This window comes from Molossus molossus, unplaced genomic scaffold (genome assembly GCF_014108415.1).
Source record: "Molossus molossus isolate mMolMol1 unplaced genomic scaffold, mMolMol1.p scaffold_m16_p_10, whole genome shotgun sequence".
Taxonomy (NCBI): Eukaryota; Metazoa; Chordata; class Mammalia; order Chiroptera; family Molossidae; genus Molossus; species Molossus molossus.
In genome coordinates this window covers 44,882,922-44,907,076 of record NW_023425345.1, presented here as the reverse complement: position 1 = coordinate 44,907,076, position 24,155 = coordinate 44,882,922, and the positions used below count along the sequence as shown (strand labels likewise).

General features: G+C 36.7%; 1 protein-coding gene across 7 annotated transcripts in view; it reads right to left on the bottom strand.

Moving 5' to 3' along the window:
• The window catches only part of PPHLN1 (periphilin 1), a 129,210-nt gene that overhangs the window by 4,897 nt on the left and 100,158 nt on the right, over positions 1-24,155 (bottom strand). Inside the window, exon 11 of one of the 7 annotated variants that reach the window (XM_036251407.1) lies at positions 11,006-11,044. The exons of 4 other annotated variants lie outside the window; for them this stretch is intronic. In XM_036251407.1, coding sequence (XP_036107300.1) covers positions 11,021-11,044 — 24 coding nt within the window. In that variant the 3' untranslated portion in view covers positions 11,006-11,020. Of the gene's footprint in view, positions 1-11,005; positions 11,045-23,847; positions 23,892-24,155 lie in introns of those variants that run through there. 2 more of the 7 variants (XM_036251408.1, XM_036251404.1) reach the window with 2 other exon arrangements.

Sequence of the window (24,155 nt, the reverse complement as noted above, 5' to 3'; positions counted from 1 at the left end):
AATTTGCCAGTATAATAAAAACACTATCCAAAGGTGGTTTCGCACAGTTCTTTATTATAGTAGCCTGTGTTAATAGTTAAATTCTCACAAAGCACTTCTAGGAATAAAGGAATATGATAAAATAAACTACCAAGGTGTTTTACTATTAATTATGCTGCTGGTGACTAGAAGAAGAGTATCTGGCTAAACAAACTCAGTGGCAAGTTTGTTCTACCTAAAATACCTGTAATGACAGAAAATGTCTCTAAAATGTATTGTTTTAGGCCTTAACTCTGATCCAAAAATTAAGACAACATGAGTTGTTAAAATTTTCATCTCAGACACTTCATAGTATTTTTTTAAAAATTTTTCTTTATTGATTTTAGAAAGAGATGAAGGGAGAGGGAGAGACAGACAGAAACATCGACTGGCCGCTCCCTGCATGCCCCACTCTGGGGATCAGGCCCACAACCTGGGCATGTGCTCTGACTGGCAATCAAACCAGCGACCTCCTGGTACATGGGTCAACACTCAACCACTGAGCCACACCGGCTGGGCTCAGACACTTTCCTCAGCATTAGCGTTACAGTACTGTAAGAGCAATGTGGTCAATGTTAGAGACTAGAGCTGTGCTATCTAAAACAATAGCCACAGGAGGCTACGAAATTTAAATATATATGCATATACGTATGTTAATATTTAATTTATAATTTAATTTATATTAATATTAGGAAGTAATTGTTAACTGCAAATGTGAGACACACACAAGGCCTTAAAGAGCTGGGTAATCAAATAAGAACGATCATTTTCTCTACTGTTGATGCCTCGGCATTCCATACAATTCCCTTAACCCGAACTCATTTGGTTCAAACGCTTGTAAGTCCTGTGACCATCCTGGCTGGAAAGGTGAATACAAACAATTAAAGCGTAAAGGAAACATTCAGATGTAGAAGGTGGTATAGAGGCTGAAAAGAAAAGAGAAGTTCCGTGAGGAGGCTTCCTGAGTCAAATCCTGACTACCAGGCTGAACAACGCCCTTACCCCACACCCAGGATGTCCATATCCTGGACTCTGGAACCCTGAGTATGTTACCTTACATGGTATAAAGAACTCTGCAGATAGGATTATGTTAAGGATTTTGAGATAGAGAGATTATCCTGGAATGTCCAGGTAGAGAAAATGTAATCACAAGAATCCTTAAAAAAAGGAATGCAGGAGGGCCAGGGGAAAAGGAAAAAAAAAAGGAAATGTGACCACAGAAACAGAGGTGGAATGATGAGCATTAAAGATGGAGGAAGGAGCTCCCAGCCAAGGAACAAGGTGGTCTCTGGAGAATGGACAGGCAAAGAAACGATCCTCCCTGAGCACCCCAGAGGAAGTGCAGGCTGCACTGCAGACACGGTGGTTGGGGCTGGTGAAACCCATTTAGAAATTGACACATGTTTTTTCAAGCTCACATGGAATATTCACCAGAACAGACAACATCCTGCACTATAAAACACACCTTAACAGATTGAAAAAACAGAAATCATACAAAATAGGCTCTCATACCATAATGGAATTAAATTAGAAATCAACAGAGATAGAAAAATCTCAAAATTTGGAGATTAAACAACACACTTCTAAATAACACACAGATCAAAGAAGTCGCAAGAGAAATTTAAAAATATTTTTAACTAAATGAAAATACAACTTGAAAATTTGTGAGATGTAGCAAAAGCAGTGCTTAGAGCCCAGCGGGTGTGGCTCAGTGGATTGAGCGTCATCCCAAGAACTGAGAGGTCCCGGTTCGATTCCTGGTCAGGGCACATGCCCGGGTTGCGGACTAAGTACTCAGTGGGAGGAGTGCAGGAGGCAGCTGATCAGTGTTTCTCTCTCACATCGATGTTTCTATCTCTCTCCCCCTTCCTCTCTCTCTAAAAAACCAATAAAAACATCTTTTCAAAAAGCAGTGCTTAGGAATTTATGTATTTATAAAAAATACATATTAGAAAAAAATAAAGATATAAGGTTAATACTCTAAACTAGAAAACAAGAAAAAGAGAGATTAAATGCAAAGTAAGCAATGAAAATGAAAACAGGAAATCAGAAAATCACTAAACCAAAAGCTGGTTCTTTGAAAAGATAGCCAGGCTAACCAAGAAAAAAAAGAGAAAAGACACAAATTATTAATATCAAAATTGAAACAGAGGTGATCACTACTGACCTCATGAATATTAAAAGGATAATAAAGGAATATTATTAATAGCTCTATGCCTGCTCATTTGATAACTTAGATGAAATGCACCAATTCCTTGAAAGACACAGTGTACCTAAACTCAAACAAGGATGAATAGATCATCTGAACAGGCCTATATCTATGAAAGAAATTGAATCAATAACTATAAACTTCCATCCCTGGCTGGTTCAGCTCAGTGGTTAGAGCGTTGGCCCACACACTGAAGGGTCACGGGTTCAAATCCTAGTCAAGGGTGCATACCTGGGTTGCAGGTTTGATCCCTGCCCAGTTGAGGTGTATACGGGAGGTAACCAATCAATGTGTCTCTCTCACATCTATGTTTTTTCTTTCTCTTTCTCTATTTCTCTCTCTCTCTCTCTCTATCCCCCCCCCCCTCCTTCCCTCCCACTCTGTCTGAAAAACAATGGAAAAATATCCTTGGGTGAGGATTTAAACACACACACACAAATAACAGCTGTGGGAAGGGAGGGAGCCAGCAGGGATATGAGAGGGGTTTTATCTATATCTGTAATATTGTATTTCTTTAAAAAAGAAAAAGAAAAGCCCAGCTGGTGTGGCTCAGTGGTTGAGCATCGGCCCGCAGACCAGACAGACCGGGGTTCGGTTCCTGCTAAGAGCATGTGCCTCGGTTGCAGTTTGTCCCCAGCCCTGGTTGGGGTTGTGTGGGTGGCAACCAGTTGGTATGTCTCTCTTGCATTGATGTTTCTCTCTCTCTCTCTCTCTCTCTCTCTTCCATCCTCTCTCCCTGCCACCCTATCTGAAGATAAATGCAAAAATGTCCTCGAGTGAGGATAAAAAAAAAGGCCAAAGTACAGAAAAGTCCAAAGTCCTGACTGTACAAAAAAGTCATGTTTTAGATTTGACTAAGGCTAAAGAAAGTAAGGAAGAATTCAAGGAGAATGGAGAAGGAGCCCTATGTAGACAAAGGTCTTTATATCTAGAAATGGTTATGGGTTACAATTTTAAAGGGCTTTTGTTTGTTTAAACAAAATAACGTTTAGAAATTATTGGCATATAAGAAACATTAAGTCATTAACAATATTTTCATATAGGCTTTCACATTCTTTATGTACCAGGAATCCTAACAAGTATTCTGAAATTGCTCTCTCATTTTATAAAAATAATGAAGCAGAGAGAGTAGAAGTAGTTAGTTTGAAGAAGTATAATTAACATTCACAGCCTAGGTTTCTAATTTACCCCTTACCATACTGCTGCTATAAATCACAAGAATTATGTAAATCCATAACAGAAATAAAGCCTAACTGAGGCTAAATCCTTGACAAAGATAAATTCTTCTGCTTGGTTTTGAAGAGCGGTGTAAAGCAAGTGACTTGGAGGGGGCTGGAAGGCAGGTCACTGACCATGATTCTGAACTATCATGAGGCAGTTAGACATTATTTGTGTGTGTGCTACCTGTCTAATACTTTCTCATGTTCCCAGTGTAACCTGAAACTTGGATTATTTTCCCATGTAGCCTCAGGGATGCCACTGAGATACATTTAAGAAAAGCGCACAGGTCGGATCAGCCCCCTTCCTCAAGCAGTCCTTTTCCTCAAGATGTGGGGTGGAGGTGGGGAGGGACAACTAAGCGGAACCTGCAGAAGCTGCCTCGATACTGGAGTGAGAGTTCATCATGACCACCGTTAGTGTTCCCATCCCTTCTCTGGCACCTTTGGGTTCCGTGACTGTTAGCAACCCCGACTGCCACATGCTGGGAAAAGGACTGCTGCTCTAGACCACCCGTGCTGGGCTGGCTGAAGAGCACTCGATAGTGGAAACGGGACATTTTCAATGTGTTCTGCAGGGGAGGTTAATTCTTTAGCTTTTTTTGCCAAGGTGATTCAGGTACATTCACTCTTTCACCCCTTTCTTTTCATCATTAAAATTCTGTATTATAAAGCTGATTTTAGGGGAAATCACGTTTCCTACTGTGAAATTTCTCCAAGTCTCACTGTGACCAAGTTATGGTTTCAGTACACACGTGCTGTTGTGCTACTTTTTCTGTTTTCTGTGATATCGGAACAGTTTAATTATTTTGTATGTAATATAGTTTAGAAAAACTTCCATTTTTGTTACAGTATTCAAGGTATTGTGAATTTTCTGCTCCACATAAAAAAAGTTCTCGCTAATACAATAGTTATGAGAGACTTAAATATTTGCCATAGTGTCTTTTGTAGTAAAGAGGATGGCAGCGGGGGTTGCTAACAGTCACGGAGCCCAAAGGAGCCAGAGAAGGGATGGGACACTAACGGTGGTCATGATGAACTCTCACTCCAGTATCGAGGCAGCTTCTGCAGGTTCCGCTTAGTTGTCCCTTCCCACCTCCACCCCACATCTTGAGAGAGACCTCTCTGCCAGCTATATGTATATTATATGCCAAATGAAAACCATGTATTTACAGAAGATAGAGTTTAGGGGATTTTGGTGAGGAAGATGAATCCCTGGGTTTACAAGATTATGAACTGTGTGTACGGCACTGATAATGCCAAGGAACAGAGGAAACGTGGACAGCAGTTGGGTAGGGAGGCATGGGGAGACAGAAGGGGAGTTAGGAAGAGCAACTGCCTGATGGTCTTCCAGTTCCAGGCTCCAAACCTGGTTTCCGCCTGTGTTCCACAAGAAATCCCCATAAGCTTTCAATATTTTCCTTTTACTTGCTAAAGATAGTTTGAGTGGGTTTTATAACTTGTAACCACAAGGAACCAAAAGGCTGAAAGCCTGATACATGAATCTTCCCTGGCCTCTGGGAGCAGCAGAGACCGGTGCAATCGCACCTGCGCTGCAGCACAGCCGCTTGTCACCACTGCTTTCACACGGCAGGAATGCCAGGCGACAATATAAGTCTGTTTTCTCTTCAGTGCAACTGCACACCCACCAAAGGTGCTTCACGGGCTTTATCCAACCCAACGGGGACAGGCTAAACTTTTACACGGTGAAAGCTAAGCAATTACCAATCCTTAGAATTTCCACTGAAAATACAGCTTGTTACTCCTAATGGAAAGAAAAATGCAACGTATCTGCTTTCAGCTCATCATATGCAAATGTAAGAAACAGAGTATTATCAGTCTACTCAATCATACTTCTACTAGAGCAAGGTTTTTCAATTAGATAACATATAATACCACTCTGACTACTTCTAAGATGTGTTTCTCTTTCCAGAAGAAATAAATTACTCATAACTAACACAAATAGCACAGCTTTATTTTAAAAATAGGAACTGCAGTATCAGGTATATTAAAAGTAGGTTAAAGTTGCCCTGGCCAGTTTGGCTCAGCGGTTAGAGCGTCGGCGGGCAGTCCGGAGAGACCCGGGTTCGGTTCCCGCTAAGGGCACATACTTCGGTTGCAGTTTGTCCCCGGCCCTGGTTGGTTGTGCGGGTGGCAGCCACTCGATGTGTCCCTTCACGTCGATGTTTCTCTCTCTCTCTCCCTTCCTCTCTCTCCCTCCCACTCTAATCTGTACAAAAAATGGAAAAATATCCTCGGGTGAGGATAAAAAAACAAAACAAAAACAAACAAAAAAAAAAAGTAGGTTAAAGTTAATTAACATTTAAAATAATTAATTTATTTTACTTTTATCTCTGAAGGCATTATATACATACTGGGGAAAAGTCTATAAATTCCATTACATATGAATGAAAACATATTTTCAAGGTCTATCTGCAGATATTTTTCTAGTCTATACTTTTTTTATTTTTGTTACAAATGCCCCCCATAACACCCTCTAGTTTATACTTTTAGTAGCAAAATATATAGAGTACTTGGTATACAATCTAAATTAATCTTTTTTTTTTAAAATCCTCACCCAAGGATACTTCTTTTCCATTTATCTTCAGAAAGAGTGGGAGGGGGAGAGGGGAGGGAGAGAGAGCGAGCATGCGTGAGCGAGAAATATAGACCTGAAAGAGCGACATCGATTGGTTGCTTCCCACACGACCCCAACCAGGCCAGAGACCAAACTGCAACCTAGGTATGTGTCCTTGACTGGAACTGAACCCGTGACTCTCTGGTCCATGGGCCAATGCTCTAACCACTGAGAAAACTGGCCAGGGCTCTAAATGAATCTTGATCAGTCCACTTAACATTACAAATAACTATTAATGGCATCTCAAATGATACTGAAGTTCCTTCCAAGAACCAGAGAAATACTTATAACAATACTTGCATACAAATGAATAGACACATGCTAGAATCACAATGCTGTCATCATTCCATCGATCAGTTATGCTGCTACTTCCATTTCATTTTCAAGATAAGCACCAGGTATTGATCATTAAGGAAGATATTATTAAATTTTAGTAAGTGAAGATCTAAATATAATCCTCAAAAAGCCTTTTTGAAGATAGAATTCAGCTATAGCCAAGGACTTGGGGCAGGAATCCAGTCAAATTAAATTTTTTGGTAATATTTGCAGACAATTTGGGGTAAGCTGGTATTACTAAATACAACTAAATATTTCTATTTATTTGAAATTATGAGGACAAAAAAATGATGTAACTATAAATTCTATGGAATCCTGAAGGTCTAGTGAAACTTACCATATGTTATTTTCAATATGTAGTACATTCATTAAAATGGTATTTTAAAATGTGACTTATTGGTTTAAAAGTATGTACTTATAAATTGCTCATTTTTTTGTTGAAAAAACCACCAAGACTAGAATGATTAGATATTTTAGGTAAGAATAACAGAAAGCCAGGAAAAAAATCTTTGGATTAGCAGCACTGGACATTGAATTGGTTCAGATAAAATAAGGGTCAAAGGCTGACCACCTTAATACATGAGCCAAAAGAAACAGTAGACTGTGGCTTCCCCTTTAACCTCACTTCGTGCAAAATTCCCATGTGCTCACAGAGATACAACAGAGACAGGATTTTTTTCATATAAACACATCCTGGAAAAATGCATTAAACCATTCCTCTCCTCATATATATCTTCAGTGTTTTATGTCAATAAAAAGCAGAAATATCAAAATGTGGCTTCATTCTCTGAAAGTTCAGTGTGCTTCACTGTTATAGTACTTAAAAGTTCAGAAATTAATATTTATGATTAGGACATATTTCCTGTGCAAACATGAAATAATTTGTAAAAATTACTAAATTATCCTACTTTTTTAAAAAGGAACTATTTACATGCTATCAGAGGTATTCCAGTGCTGAAATCTGACTCTGTTGTACACCTTCTTAATGCTATTTCTATAGTCACAATGCTAATGACCAAACAATACAACCCTGTTTCTAATTGTTTAGCTTCTAGTCTTTATATTCTAAACTTTCCTACTCACAGATGCCATCATTCTAAAGATGGAAAAATTCCTTCTCAGAGAACAATGCTGTTCTGGCTTGCAACTTCTGACCCAATTAAATTCTTCAACAAAATCTGAGCTACTAAAATCTTCTTACAACCCATCAAAATACCACACCCACCATATGTTTTTCAGCATTTTACGCATTCTCATATGACATCTGAATTCCCTTAGTTGGTTTTCTAACTACTTTAATTGCTTCAAAATTTTGTTCAAGATATCTTGCACAAACTTTTTCCAGATCAATTTTTCCAGGTTACTCTAAATATTTCAGAAATGCATGTTTCTTTCTGTCTGTACCTCCTTCATTATACTGAGGGCAAATACAATTTCTTTTACTTCCTTTGTAACTTTTTCCTTCCTATTCCGTATAAGGCTGGGAACAAAAAGGATCTTTAATTGTCTCTGATTACCTTAAAAGCTTAAAATCATATATTCTGGCCTTGGTTCAAACTTTAATTAGACAATTTTGGCCATCCTATCCAATTGATCCCATAAGCAAATTCTTTGAGATTAGTAAATAATTCTGTTCACAGGGGCTGTCAATAAATATTGTTCCTTTATCAAGTAAAGATCATAATTAAATTTTTACTTGATTTAGCATTACAAGGAAAGTGAAATATAACAAAATAATGTTCTGAGATCAAGAAGGGAAAAAAGTTTACACTATAAAGCCATTTCAAAATAGTGAAAAACCTTAAAACACAGTACCTTAAATATTAGAATTTTATTACTTCTAAATATATAGAGTCACCTCAACTTTTGAAGTATTTAAAATGTAAAGACCTTGGTTCACAATTTTTTTGACAAATAAGACTTTCTTGTATAAAATTATACATAGAATCTCGCTGATGGTTTGCTTAGCAAAATGTTTTTTCTGTAGATCGTGTAAAGTGACCCTTGATCCAACACACAAACCACATCTTGGTTAAAATATCCAATTCCTGCTGCACAGATTGACAACATTCTATGATTCTGTGGGAATCAAAACTTCTAACCTGAGTCAAAAAGATCTGGTCTACAGTTATTTTTCCCTGTAAGACTATCATACTATAGGAAGAGAATAAAATTCAATTAGAATTACCTTGCTTCACTGTACATTCACAGTGTTTTCACTACTAAAACACCAAGTGACAAACACAATATTTTTTAAAAGACTATTATACAGACAAATTTTAAGATGTTAAAAAAACAAATATTGTCTTTTGCAGAAAACAAAAACAAACCACCCCACACAAGCAAACCCCAAACCAAAACAAAACTCATCCAGACATGATACCATTCAAGATGACACTAACTTAAGAAATCAAAAGAATTGCATACTAAGATGAAAAAATAATTAAAATATAAACATATTACATATAAAACAACAGAAAATTTCCAGTTCTGCCTCTTTCTCCATTGTGTAGGTGTGACAGGAAAGCTGTAAAAAGTTTCCTCCAACACTGAATCATCCCCAGTGGGTTGAGCCAGTATTCATCCCACATAGCCCAACTGTGTAGAAGCTGCATTCTGTGGTCTACTTTTTAATGGCTCTTAAGTTATTTCAGTTTTAGAGACAAAAGAAGCTACATTAAATTAAAATAACCAAAATACAATTTTAAAAGTCAAATTTTCACCCAGGCCAGTATGACTCAGTTGGTTGTACTGAAAGGCTGTGGGTTTTATTCCTGGTCAGGGCGTGTACCTAGGTTACAGGTTCAATCCCCAATCGGGGTACTTAGGGAAGGCAACCAATTGATGTTCTCTCTCACACTGATGTTTCTTTTCCCTTCCCCTTCTCTCTCCTTCTCCCTCCCTCCCTCCCTTCCCTTCTCTCTAAATTCAATAAGCATATACTTGGGTGAGGATTTTTTTTAAAGTCAAATTTTGACTATAATGTCCCATATTTCAGTTAAAAAAAAAAAAAAGACTACAGCATTCTCCTCATATACTGAACACAATAAAAACTGTACACATAGAAATCAGATTAAACTGTTTTCTTAGCCTTCAATTATATGTGGATGTAATTACACAGGAAAACCTACAAACTCAGATCCTTTGCACAATAAAATTTAACCTGTTATGACCTTGAGAAATGGGCCACTCATATCCACAGACATGTCAAAAAAGAAAGAAGAAAATGTAAAAAATTACCATCAGTGTAATTTATTATTTTGTTTCTACAAAAAAAGTAATTTCTCATTTATACTGAACAAGAAAATATAATTTAAATATAATTCAATCTTCAAAACTGCAAAAAAAAAAAAAAAAAAAAAAAATCCTTGGTCTTCAATCCTTTTTAAAAATTTCCCAGAGACACAACTACTATAGAAAGGTGGGCTCATAAGCATTTTAAATGTCTAGTTTTATTTTGTCTGTTTAAAATATGTATGAAATGACTTAAATTATTAATGGGGTGAAAAGGGAGTAAGGCAGTGGTGGAGATCATGGATTTGATGATCATGGAGCCCCTAGGTCTGGGCTGGTGGGTGACTCTGGGCACATTGCATAATTTTGTAAGCCCCAGTTGCCTTATCTGAAATGTGGGGAGTTTAGCAGTACCTTAGCTCACAAGTTTTTGAGGATTATGTAATAGAACAAACATACAGTACTTAATACTCAGAAACCATTCACTTAAACATCTGAGGGCCTACTAGTCAACAAATATTTGGGGACCTGCTATGGGCTGGTCCTGTACAAGTGGTAAACAAAAAACATATAGTCACTATCCTTGGGAAGCTTTCTTTTTTTGGAGAAAGATAAACAATAAAATGTATGAAAACATAAATATGTATAACTGAGGTAAGTGTTACAAAGAAAATAAAGTAGGTTCAGTGATGAAGGAATTGTTTTGATTGGTCAGAGGGGATACAGAAATGTTTTGGGGTAACATTTAAGCAGGGGTCTGAGAGGTGAGAAGCCAAACCAAGTATTGTAGGCAGAAGTAAGAGCATCAACAAAGGTCACTAAGAAGGGGAAGCATGTACTACAGAGAAGCCAGTATGACTGCAGCGCAGTGAACCACGAGGGTTCTCTGAAAGATGTTTGGAGGAAGAGGTAGTAGACAGGACAAGCAGATCTCTACAACAATGATAAAAAAAAACTTCAGATTTTTATTCTAAATATCATGGGAAGCCACTGGAGGGTTTCCAAGCAGAGAAACCATTATATTTAACAGGTTTAAAAGTCAGGAAATAACCACAGCGACATTCCATTTGACTAGGAAGATCTACCTTCAAAGTATTCTAGAGCACTGAAATCTTCCTTTGTTTAAAAATGCTGTTGTTTGTTCCTTTTAAGTGGAAAACGCCAAAATATATTAGCCATTTCCTGCCTTAATTTTTTTTTTTTTAAGATATCTCAAAAACACCAAAATCTAGAGCCCCCTCCTCCCATAAATACATCATTATCAACAGTTATGCTGAGTTATGGATACTAGCTTAATTTTTATCACTTGCCTCTTTAATTCTGAACTGCACAATATGTAGCTGCTCAAAAACCTGGGCAACAGACTGGTCATACTTCCTGGCACATAAGTAACTGAATTAAAGACAAAAGAGAGTAAGTTTGTGTTATTAACATTTTTCCCCAATAAAATCATCACCTTCTCCATCTTATCAATGAGCACTTTTTGCATATTTAGTAACATTTAAGGGGTTCTTCCTTGGTCAACTATGGATAAACAATCCAGTTTGCCTTTTCTACTCCTACTCAAAGGATGCTGTTGTGAATTGTTGGAAAAAATCCAAAACTACAATTATTTGACCCACCATGACCTCCTTAATCTCTCTTGTTGACTTCCATATCAACACACACCACATGGGGTATTCTAAGCCCTTTCCATGCCCAATTCAGGAACTCCAACTGCTGATAGGACTCTCCCCTCCCTATCCCATTTCCCCTTACTTTTAGTAAAACTGCCTCTCCCCTAAATTTATCTCTTCTCCATCTCAAAACGCTGCCACTTTATTCTACTTTGCCCTAGTCCCAAAAAAGGGTTTCTCTAAATTTTCAAGGTTATCCCCTCTGTCTGTGCTATAGATAGCTCTTCTTGCCTCATCAATTATTCTGTTTTATATCTTCAGTCTCTGTTAAATTACCCTTACCCTTTCACAAGTGGTCAAAAATAAATAAATAAATAAATAAATAAATAAATAGGTCACTAGGTTTTATTTATTTTCCTGGCCACACACTCGCATGTACTTGTTCTCTATTTCTGACTCCATCAATCTCTTTCAGGCTCTTATTCTTCATCTGAAGAGTAGCCAAACATTTTTGTACAACCAAATTAATCTTAAAAAAAAATCCTCATCCTAGTTCTCATGTATTTGAAATCATCCATAAACCATACTGCCCATCAACATAATTCACATTCTTCTAATCTAGCATTTAAATTTTTCAACAATCTGGCTCTAATCCACGCATCCTCAGAAAACTGTTCTGTGCTAACAATCTACTTTTCTCTCCCAACAATGTTCTGTAAATTACAGTCAATAATCACACCCTTTTCTCATACTACCTTACTTTCTACTACTCCAGGACTGTGCCCTTAACTTGAGGGGTTAATGTCAGAACTGAACTGCCATATACCAATTGGGGTTGAAACAAAATATTTCCTTCCTGATTTGTATCCTTTATAATAAAACTGTTATCTTAAGCATAGCACTTTCTTGAGTTCTGCATATTATCAGATCTGATGGGGGTCACGGGAACTCCCAAATTTGTAGCCAAGTAGTCAGACTGCAAGTGGCCTGGGGACCCCAAAAGTCTGGCTGATGTCTGAAGTAAAGGCAGTCTTGTGGGGGACCATGCCCTTTAACTTGTGGAGTCTGCACTCCTCTGGGGATGACTGAATGACAGCACTGAAGTGCAGTGCACCAGTTGGGTTCAAACAGAATAATTCCAAGGCCTTTCTACCAATCAAGACAAAATTCTTGAGCCCATTATACAAGACATTCCAGATCCTTCTATTATACCACAATAAATAAAATTACTCTTACTCTATTAAGTCATAGTGACAAATGTGACTGGGGAATAGGGTAGAGGAATGAGGGTTTGAGGGTGAGATTTAAAAAATACCCATTGAAGATATGGTTTTACCTAAACTAAAGTACTTGTAATTGTTGATTATTCCCTATAGTTCCCTATTTTCAATCTTATGTTCATGTCATTCACGCTATCCATAATCTTTTATCTCCTATCTCTACCTAGGAGATTCCTACCTGAATTTTAAGGATCTAATCAAATGTCACTTCCAAACTGAAACCTCTTTGGTTCTCCTAACTGAAAATGATTTTTTAAAATCTGTTTCAAGGCAAATAAGCCTATTATAATAAGTAAACAGTAGTCACATTTCTACCATTTCTAGTATAAACTTGGAACATGTCAACTGAGCTTTTAAAAAATGCAAAATGAAGTCAGGGCAAAATAATACACTGTTATTTCCCAGAAAACTCTACTGCCTCAAAAAACACATTCTTTAAAAGCATAACTAAGCTCTTAAAGTAAGAGGAATTATCAGCAGTCATCAATGAAGCAGCAGCAGCAAGAAACCAGTCAATAAGCTAGTAACATGGGCCACGGCTGCCCCAAAGAACCTGGAACTCAGAGCCTGGTGGGGAATGAGACATGACCTCTGGCCCATTCAAGATACAACTGGATATGAGGCCTCTGCATAAAGCTAAAATTTTCATGAAAGGATGAGCTAGAAAAAAGAAAACAAACAAAAATCACCTGTCATTTAAGAAAATGACAGGGAGCCCTGGCTAGTTTGGCTCAGAGGTTAGAGCGTCGGCCTGCGGTCCGGAGAGACCCGGGTTCGGTTCCCGCTAAGGGCACGTACTTCGGTTGCAGTTTGTCCCTGGCCCTGGTTGGTTGTGCAGTGGCAGCCACTCGATGTGTCCCTTCACGTCGATGTTTCTCTCTCTCTCTCCCTTCCTCTCTCTCCCTCCTATTCTATCTGTACAAAAAATGGAAAAATATCCTCGGGTGAGGATAAAAAAAAAAAAAAAGAAAATGACAGGGAAACTTCTGTCTTGATCTGGGTTCCAGGCAAGGAATACAGTTTCCTCTAAGAATTCATAAGCACAGGTCTGCCTTCATACGCATTTGAAGTTCTAAATATAAGCTCACAACTCCATGAGGGAACATGCTACTGTGAGCAAGTCAGCAGAAATGGGAGCTGGATTCAAGCCCTGAGAGTTCAGATATTGAAATTATCAGTTATAGAAAATATGATGTTTAAAGAAATGAGAGAGAAAAAACAGGCAATGAACAATCTAATTCTAGGCAGATTTACAAAGAAAACCAATTTGTTCAATTTTTATAAACTGAACTTTTAAAAATGGAAAATACAACTGAAATTAAGAACTCAATGAACAGGTTAAACAGCAAATTAGAGACAAGTGAACAAAGACTTAGAATCCTAAACAAAATACTCATAATTTCTGATTAAAAAAAAAGGAAAATGGAAAAAAAAAAGTTTAAGAGAAATTAAAAACACTACCTATGACCAACGGGAGTACATACAATTAGAATAGGGGATAATCAAAATTCAAAGAAATAACACTTTATAATTTTCTAGCTCTAATGAAAACTATAAATTTTCAGAAAGCATAAATTATCTTAAACAATAAATTTTAAAACAATCCGCCCTGACCAGTTTGGCTCGGCAGTTTGAACATCGGCCCATGGTAAACAATAAATTTTAAAACAATCTGCCCTGGCCAGGTGGTTAGAACATCTGCCCGTGGTCCAGAGAGGCCTGGGTTCGGTTCCCGCTAAGGGCACGTACCTCGGTTGCAGTTTGTCCCCAGCCCTGGTTGGGGTTGTGTGGGTGGCAACCAGTCAATGTGTCTCTCTCACATCGATGTTTCTCTTTCTCTCTTCCTCCCTCTCTCCCTCCAGCTCTATGTGAAGATAAATGCAAAAATGTCCTCAGGTGAGAAGGAAAAAAAACAAAAACAAAAACGTAAAACAATCCATATCTAGACACATTATAATGAAACTGCACATTAAAGGTAAGTAAATTTTCTGCCTAGCCAGTGTGGCTCAGTGGATTGAACATCCATGGACTGAGAGGCCCCGGTTCGATTCCCGGTCAGGGCACATGTTTGGGTTGTGGGCTGGATACCCAGGAGGGAGTGTGCAGGAGACAACCCATCGATGTATCTCTCTCACACTGATGTTTCTATCTCTCTCTCTCCAAAAATCAATAAAAACATTAAAAAGACTGTTTAAAAAAGTAAATACATTTTAAATTTAAAATAACCTGTCCCTCGCCCCTTCATAGGTTGTCATAAAAATCCAATTTTTTACACCAATAATACTTTTAATATCAACCTCAATATATATTTAAGTCATATGTGGTAAACTGATAAGAAATTCTCTCAATCTTATAGACTCTGAAAACAATAAAAATCTGGCTGTATTTTTGCAACCAAATGAATGAAGATGGTTCTGCTTCTTCTTTTACTTCCTAATTCCTTGAAGGAAAAGATTCTTGAAGATTTACTCTAGTAAATCTGAAGTCAAGCAAAAATGGCAGAGCCAAATACATGGGCCTGAGCGTGCTTTGGGCCCTCCTACCAGTTCCATTCGCTGAACTGCTCCACATTAACTGTGGGCCTGCTGTAGGCAGGACCTCAGGCTGGCACAAAGATAATTCACTGGGTAACTTCCTTTCAGCCTATTAAAAAGGTAAGTAGTATTGTAGTTGAACACATGCTAGCTATGAGGAAGAGGAAAAGATGTTATTAACTTCTGGCTGAGAAAATTTCATGGCAAACAGTAGTTGTTTGTACAACTGATGAATTTTGTGAATAAAAATGAATTTTTAGAGTAAATAAAACTTAGTTAAACATGCTATAAACAAACTATCCTCCATTAACATCAGGTTTCAACTAAAAACTCAGTTATTTTATTATATTTTGCTTTATATAGGGCCCTAATCTCTTTCACAACCACAATCAAGAATATACATTAGAAAGCATGTAATGGAAAAAATATTTTTATGTAAGAATGAATCCTCTACTGAGAAAATCACATGCATTTCTTCAAGCTCCGTCCCAACAAATCGTACCAAGAATTTTTACTAAAATAGCTTATGATTAAATATTTAAATAGAATAAGTGAGTACTATTTAAAATCTCTAGATTTAAAAAATCTTTATTATTACTAAGACTTCATCTGATCTATAACTTTTGGATCACAGATACAATCATAAAGAAATGAAGAATACATGTAGCATAACAGCTGTTGAAATAAGCACAAGCAGTTTTTCTTCTTAGCTCTCCTCAAACAGTGCCAATGAACGATGCTAATAATAGAATAAAATTTCAGAGCAGAACAATGCAAACCATAATTAGAAATCAATGCAGTATAAAACTGCTGAAGCTCCTGGGCAAGACTTATAATTTAGGACCCTCAAAAGAAATGTGTGTGAGTACATGTATATTCATGTGTGTGTATGCCAATAAAAAGAGATAAATAATCTTCAAAGTTAGAAATAGCCTAAGGATTGAAATAAGCACCATGATTCAATACAGTCTACATACAGCCAAAGACAATGGAGTGTATATGTTTAGGAGAAAGTTCAGAAAAAATCTGACATAAATAAGTGGTTTAATGGAGAAAAGGTGACTACTATATTTGCTGACATGAAATTTAAAAACTGTAAATTAAAAAAATTGTTTTAATGTTGTAACTTGAATTCACATACTATAAATTATTTCAAATTTGCCCAGAAATAAAATATTTTCTATAAATCTAACATGGGGATTGCATAAAATAATAAATAAAAGGCAAAAGCCCCACCCAAAATAGAACATTGCTATTATGTTTTAAAAGCTTTTCCCCAAGTAAATTAATCTTTAAAAGATATATGCACAAAAACCAAGTCCCACTAGCCTCAATACAATGATAACCATCACAGATAAATGGAGATAACAAAATATAGCATTCTATTATTACCATCCTACAGATTTTAGTTACTTAATATTTACATTGCCTTTTGCCTTTCACTTTCAGTAAAGGGGAATCACTAGAGCAGTGGTTCTCAACCTTCCTAGCCGCGACCCTTTAATACAGCTCCTCATGTTGTGGCGACCCCCCAACCATAAAATTATTTTCGTTGCTACTTCATAACTGTAATTTTGCTACTGTTATGTCTTAGGCGACCCCTGTGAAAGGGTCATTCAACCCCCAAAGTGGTCACAAGCCACAGGTTGAGAATCGCTGCACTAGATGAAAGTAACAGGAGTCATCATTTTTTTCCCTCTTGGTTTTTATCACATCAAATATTATTTCAATCGATTCACAAAGACTATAATTCAAAACACAAGGATTACCAAAGAAATGGATTATTTTTTAGTGTGACTTATAAGTTACTTGGTAGGAGTTTGGGCCTTATTTTTCTAAGCTGGGATTGTAGGCTAAGCCACAAAAACTCTGTAAGGACACAAGACTTAAATATTTTTCATCTACCATGAAATGATACAAAATAGTAGTAGCAGCCATTTTGATTACTAACAATGTCCTAGGCAACTTAAATATACATTCCCATTTAATTCTAACATTATTATGAAGTGGGTAATATTACCATCCCCATTAGAGTAGTAAGCAAAGCACAGGTCAGAAAAGTGACTTTCCCAAAAACACACAGTTAGTGGATGAACTGGGATTCAAGCCAAATCCTCTAACTCCAAATTCCTACACTACTTGTTCGTACTACTAAAATAATCCAGCAGCAGTGCGGCAATTCTCTATAAATCCTTCTACAAACTATATAAAAGTCCATAGTGTGGACACACTAGAATCTATTTAGTCATTGTTCTTAGGAAGAAGATAATACTTGAAAGAAGTTAGAGACATAAAAAGCAAAGAAAATAACAGAAAGGGCAAATATTTAAATAAACCTAAATAAATATTAACTTTATAAAGGACAGTTTAGTATCTTGTGGGGTTTAAAATATACACAAAAGTAAAACATAAACAGTAATAGCTCAATCAAGAGAAAGTCCCATGGAGTTAAAACGCTCTAAGGTGCAACCCTGGCTGCGTAGCTCAGTTGGTTAGGATGTCATCCTAATACACCAAGGATGCAGGTTTGATCCTTGGTCAGGGCACATACAAGAAGCAACCAATAAATGCATAAATAAGAACAACAAATCAATGTCTCTCTCTCTCTCTTAAATAAAAAAAGGCTCTAAGATGCCTACATTAATCAAGTAAAGTACTCGTTTATAGTGGTTTTAATAAGTCAAAGATGCATGGTTTAAAAGAATATGTAACTACCAAGAAACTGTGGCTGTATGAAAATGAATGATAATTCTTTTTATTCTTTTTTTTTTATCCTCACCTGAGGACATTTTTTGATATTTTGTTCAGATAGAGTGGGAGGGAAGGAGAGAAAGAGAAACATCGAGTGGTTGCCACCCACATGACCCAACCAGAGCCAGGGACAAACTGCAACCGAGGTACATGCCCTTAGCAGGAACCGAACCCGGGTCTCTCCGGACTGCAGGCTGACGCTCTAACCGCTGAGCCAAACTGGCCAGGGCAGATAATTCTTTTTAATTCAAAAAAGGAAAAAGAAGCAAAAACGAACTATAGAACAGGAAGAACTAAACATAATTATATCAGTAATTGCAGTAAGTGTATATGGACCAAATGCTTCAAGTAAAAGATATGTTTTATCAAAATGAATGAAAAAAAGAAACAAAACCTCAACTATATGCTGCTTACAAGAAAAATCCCTTAAATACAAGAATATAGAAGGGCTGAAAGTAAGGTGATAAAAATGATATCATGCCAAAACTAACACATTCACACATATAAGAACACCTGATTTATTATTCAGGTGTCAATGCTGAGCAGTGGGGAACTCATGGCCTTTATAATAAATGGTTCAGGGTCAAATGGATGTCTACATGGAAATAAAATGAAACCTGATCCCTGCTATATTTAATATACACTGTATATGAAATCATTTTCAGATGGACTGTAACTCAATGTGAAAGACGAAACAGCAAAGCTTCTAGAAGATTTTTTTTAAAGTATCTTAGCCCAGCTGGTGTGGCTCAGTGGATTCAGCATCGTCCCATGGACTGAGAGGTCCCATTTGATTCCCGGTCAGGGCACATGCCCAGGTTACGGGCTCGATCCCCAGTACGGGTTGTGCAGGAGGCAGCCAATCGACGTTTCTCTCTCATATAGATGTTCCTATCTCTCTCTCCCTCTCTAGAAAATCAATAAAAACCTATTTTTAAAAGTATCTTAAATATGAGACAAAAAAATTATTGAAAAGTCTGAACTACATTAAAAGAATTTTCATTCCTACAAAGATAGCAAAAGAATAAAAAAGCAAGCCATAAAATAATAAAAAGTTATCTGCAACACATATAACCAAAAAGGGCTTGTATTCAGAATATATAAAGAACTTCTACAAATCAATTTAAAAAAAAAAAAAAAAAAAAAAAAAAGAACCACTCAATAGGAAAATGGGCAGGAATCTCAACAGGTACTTTTACAAAAGAGGAAATCCAGCCCCGGCATGGGGTGGCTCAGTTGGAGTGCTGTCCCATACACCTAAAGGTTGACGGCTCAATTCCCAGTCAGGGCACATTCCTAGGTTGAGGGTTTGATCCCTGGTCAGGCAAATAAGGAAGGCAACGGACTGATGCTTCTCTCTCACATCAATGTTTCTCTTTCTCTCTCTCCACCCCAGCTTCCTCTCAATTTAAAATCAATTAAATCCTTGGCCAGTTTGGCTCAGAGGTTGGAGTGTTGGCCTGAGGACCAAAGAGTCTCGGGTTCGATTCTAGTAAAAGGCATGTACCTCAGTTACGGTTTGGTCCCCGGTCCTGGTCGGGGTTGTGCGGGAAGCAACTGGTCAATGAGTCTCTCTCATGTCAACGTTCCTCTTTCTCTCTTTCTTTCCATCCCTCCCTCCCTCCCACTCTATCTGAAGATAAATGGAAAAAAATATCCTCGGGTAAGGATTTAAAAACTAATAATAATAAAAATAAAATAAAACAAAATCAATTTTTAATAAAACTAAAACATATCCTCAGGTGAGGATTAAAAATTTAAAAAAGAGGATATCTATGTATCAATAAATGTATGAAAAAGTCCTCAGCTTCATCAGTAATCAGGGAAATGCAAATTAAAGCCATAAGGAGCTATATTACATGTAACAATATCAATGAATATCATATACTCAATGTTGAACAATAAAAGCTACACACAAAATATGATTCTATTTGTATAAAGTTCAAAACCAGACAAATTTACAATAATGTTAGGAACCAATTTAGTGGTTATTTCGGGAAAACGGGGGAGGGTTCTGATTAGGAGGGAGAATAAAGGATTCCTGGGGCACTGGTAATGTTCTGTTTCTTGCCCTGAATAGTAGTGTTCACAAGTGTTTGCTTTGTGAGAAATTACTCAGGTTAACAACTGTTTTGAATTTCTTTCTGTATATTTGTTATAGATCATTAAAGTGAGTTCTTTAAAAAGTAGAGAACAATAGGAAACATAAAGGAGTTCAGCATGGTTAAACTTGAGCTAACCAGGAAATTAAATGATGCTGAACTGTTCATTTTCTCCCAAGTCTAGATAATGGAGGGATTGGAAATCTTAAGATTCAGCTTCGAGACAGAACCCCCCAAAAAACAAAAAACCCTACAAATAATCTCCTGAATAATTCAAGTAAACAAGCATTCCAAACAGAAATAATATATACTGCCTTGTCTAATTTCTTGTAGTAGTTTAATAAAAAAAGAATATGGGAGAAAAAACAGCACAACAGATATATAATTGGTTTCCAGTGAACCAGATAACTCACTTCTAATGTTCAATTTCAAGTTAAATCTAAACAGAAACATAAGATTTTCTTAGTGCAACTTTTAAATCACCTTCTATAAATATACTGAGAATACCAATTAACACACACTGTAGTAAGCACATGCGTGTATAAGAACAGACAAGCTTGTTATCTCCTTGTACAATACTCGAATTAAAAAGCAGTAAAGACAGCCCTGCCAGTGTGGCTCAGTTGGTTGGAGCATCCTCCCATGTACATGAAAGTGGCAGGTTCAATTCCCAGTCAGCACACATACCCAGGTTGCAGATTCAATCCCTAGTCACGGTGCAAGTGGGAGGAAACTGACTGATGTTTGTCTTTCACATCAATGATTCTCTCTCTCTCTCTCTCCCCCCCCCCCCTCTGAGATCAATTTTTTAAAAAAAGTTAAGACAGCAGATGTTATTGGAAGGATCACATCTAAAAATGAGGAATGAGAAATGAGGGAGAAAATATGAGAACAATTTATGCTTTAGGAATGGGAAGAAAGAGCAGGGAATTCTAAAGAAAAAACAATTTTATATGGTACTTCTTTATGTCTAGAAATATAGATATGGACCAGTGAGATAAAAAAAACAATAACACAAAAAACAAGGCAAATGGAAAATGTGAAAGCAAAATTACGAAGTCCCCCAAAATAAAATATTTAATCATAAAATTGTTTACATGTCAATTGGAACAAATGAGGGGGAGAAAGCAAAAAACAGAAGTAAAAGGACAAGAGGTAAACAGCACCAACCCTGACAGTAATGAGAAAACGGCCTCTCCTAGTTAACCCTATATAAGAAACTTGTTATACAATATTCCTAAAACGTAATCTGAAAGTAGTCAGTATTCCAAAAGTAATACTTAATACTACCATAACCACTTCGATAATGATCTTCAACATCAAAGGGCTTTCACATAAAATTGTTAATTCGGAGGCAGACTGTGTGATTAATCCCAGTGAACAAATGAGGAAAAGGGTTGTGAGAGGTTAAAGCACTAACTGGAAGCATCTAGTGTGACTACGCCGTACCACAGTACTCACCAATGTCCTTAGTGCAGAGTACTCAGAGACCACATAAAACTGTCAGCTTACACACTGGGACCGAATTGCAAAGGCCAGCAATTGGAAACCATTAGAAAAAACCCCTACCTTACACGGGTAGACAGTGGAGGAGGAGCGGTGAGGGAGGGAAGTTCATACTTGATTTACGCCACGGGAAACAGCTATATTGGAACTGCTTTATAGCTAGGCATTTGTTGTTTTAAGTAATGACATCCCTGGGGATAAGGTTCAAGATGGCCTCATCTCTTCTGGTACTGAAGCATTTTAAGTATGGTTCTCATTAGGCTTGGTATCTACACTATCAAATTTTATATTTTATGTAAAACTAGTATTGTGAGTCATCAATTTTCATATTTATAGGTTTGCATCAGGTATAAAACAACTAACTCATCTTTAAATTTAAAGGCTGAGATGCTTGGATATGACATTTCAAATATGATACAAATTACTTTATGATATAGCTTTCAGATGAAAACTCCCTTAAAATGAAAACCTTGCACTTGTACTTCAGCAACAAGTTTCTGTAAGAGCATGACCAGAATCTGAGTGATAAATTATAACATTCGAAAACTTTGAAATTTGGCCAAAATAAATTATATATTTTCTATGTATTTTGGGAATGAGAGATTTTTTTCAGAGGTAAATCTTATGTGAGTATATTTTACTAAATCTATATATGTAAAGCCTGAACAAGTGGTTGGTAATAATGGATTGTTAAATAAAGTAGGGTAGACTTGATGTCTAGACAAGATAGAGGTGAGAGCTGCACTTTTAAGAAGTTCGTTACTTGCTCTGATAAAAAAAGAAAAACAAAGAATGTTTCTATTCTGTAAGGCTAGTATGAAATGCTTAGATCATGGATATACAAAAGAGTTGCCACTACTTAGAAAATAATTTCATTTTAATCCATCATGTGTTAAAAACTAATTCTTTTCCCTGTCCCCAACTCCAGTTAAGATTTCAGGGAGATGGTACATTTGGTTACTCTTCTAGTGCTTTTATTTTAAAAGTAAAACAAAAATATCCTATTATATATTGAGAGAGAAAGAGCAAAAGCTAGTGAGAATGCTGGGAACCATCAGCTATTTAGATGGTGATTGAACTATACACTGTAAGAGGGCCACAAAAAGAATACTGATAAAATATAACACCTTATTGACTGAAGAAAACATTTTCTGTACAACTCATTAGCTCAAGAAAAAGTATTAACTACTGACTGATCATAGCAATCGTATATTTGAGTTTTTAAAAAACATTTAAACATAAAATCCGTGTCCTTATGAAGAGGCTTAAAAAACCAAAACACCGCCCTGGCCGGTTTGGCTCAGCGGTTGGAGCATCGGCCTGCAGTACAGAGAGACCCGGGTTCGGTTCCCGCTAAGGGCACGTACCTCGGTTGCAGTTTGTCCCCGGCCCTGGTTGGTCGTGCGGGTGGCAGCCACTCGATGTGTCCCTTTCACATCGATGTTTTTCTCTCTCTCTCTCTTCTTCTCTCTCCCTCCCCCTCTATCTGAACAAAAAATGGAAAAACGTCCTTGGGTGAGGATAAAAAAAAAACACCAAAACACCTAAAAATCTATAATTAAATCTGAAATTAGCTACACATTAACAGTGTGTACAGAAGAAGCAATCTTAGCTGTATATTTTTAGTGTGATGTACATTAGAAAGGAACCTAAAATTATTCAGTCCAGCTTTTTATGCTGAGAAAAAAAGTGAAGAAAAGTTAGTGAGCAGTCCATATGGCACAAAAATGGTGAATGTGTAGAATTTAAATTAAAATAAAAATTATATATTAAGTAAGTTGATCTAGACTTATAATAAGCCATAAGATTAATGACCTAGACAGGCAACAAAATGATTTGTAAATTAACTTGATTTTTCTTAGCTAACTAGAGTAAGTAAAGGGGTTCCCAGATGGCTAAGAAATAAATTTCGTTCAATACAAGGCTGGCATAGCTATGAATAACTATAAAAATGTCTTTACTAGCCCTGACCGGTATGGCTCAGTTACTTGGAACTTCATCCCATGCACCAAAGGGCTGCAGGTTCAATTCCCCTGTCAGGGCAATATACAGGTTGGCGGGTCAATCCCTGGTCAGAGCATGTACGGGAGGCAACTGATTGATGTTTCTCTTTCACATCGATGTTTCTCTCTCGCTCTCTCCCTCTCCCTTCCTCTCTCTCTAAAATAAAAAAAATTAAACGTTTTTACTAAAATAAATGTACATTCGGTTTGAGTCCTTTAAAGTTCAAAGAAAACAAAAATAATCCCCCTGATCAAGTGTCTCAATACTATGTTTATATGTTTTAGAACATCAGAATGGCACTGTCTCTGGATCTAAAACGATTCCTGTATACATTTTAACTATACATTATCAGATAAATAAATATATAATCAACCCATATTTCAACACTTACTTACAGGTAGACATATCAGCATTTCCATAAAACAGTATTATGTTAGGGTAATATTCTGAAATAAAGAGGTTTCAAAAATAAATTCATCTTCATGGTATTTGTTCTCTTTTTAGTATTAGGCACCAAATAATAAGAAGAGACTTTTCCCCATACAAATGACATTTTTTTTCTGTGATTTGAGGAATACTGTGAATAATCCATTTAAAGAATATTTTCAGGCATATCCCTGCAATTATACTGGTTTTGATTTTATTAATTGTATCTACTAATATAATTTTTAAGAATGATTGACAATGTCTGGTACTAAGCAAGAAACTAA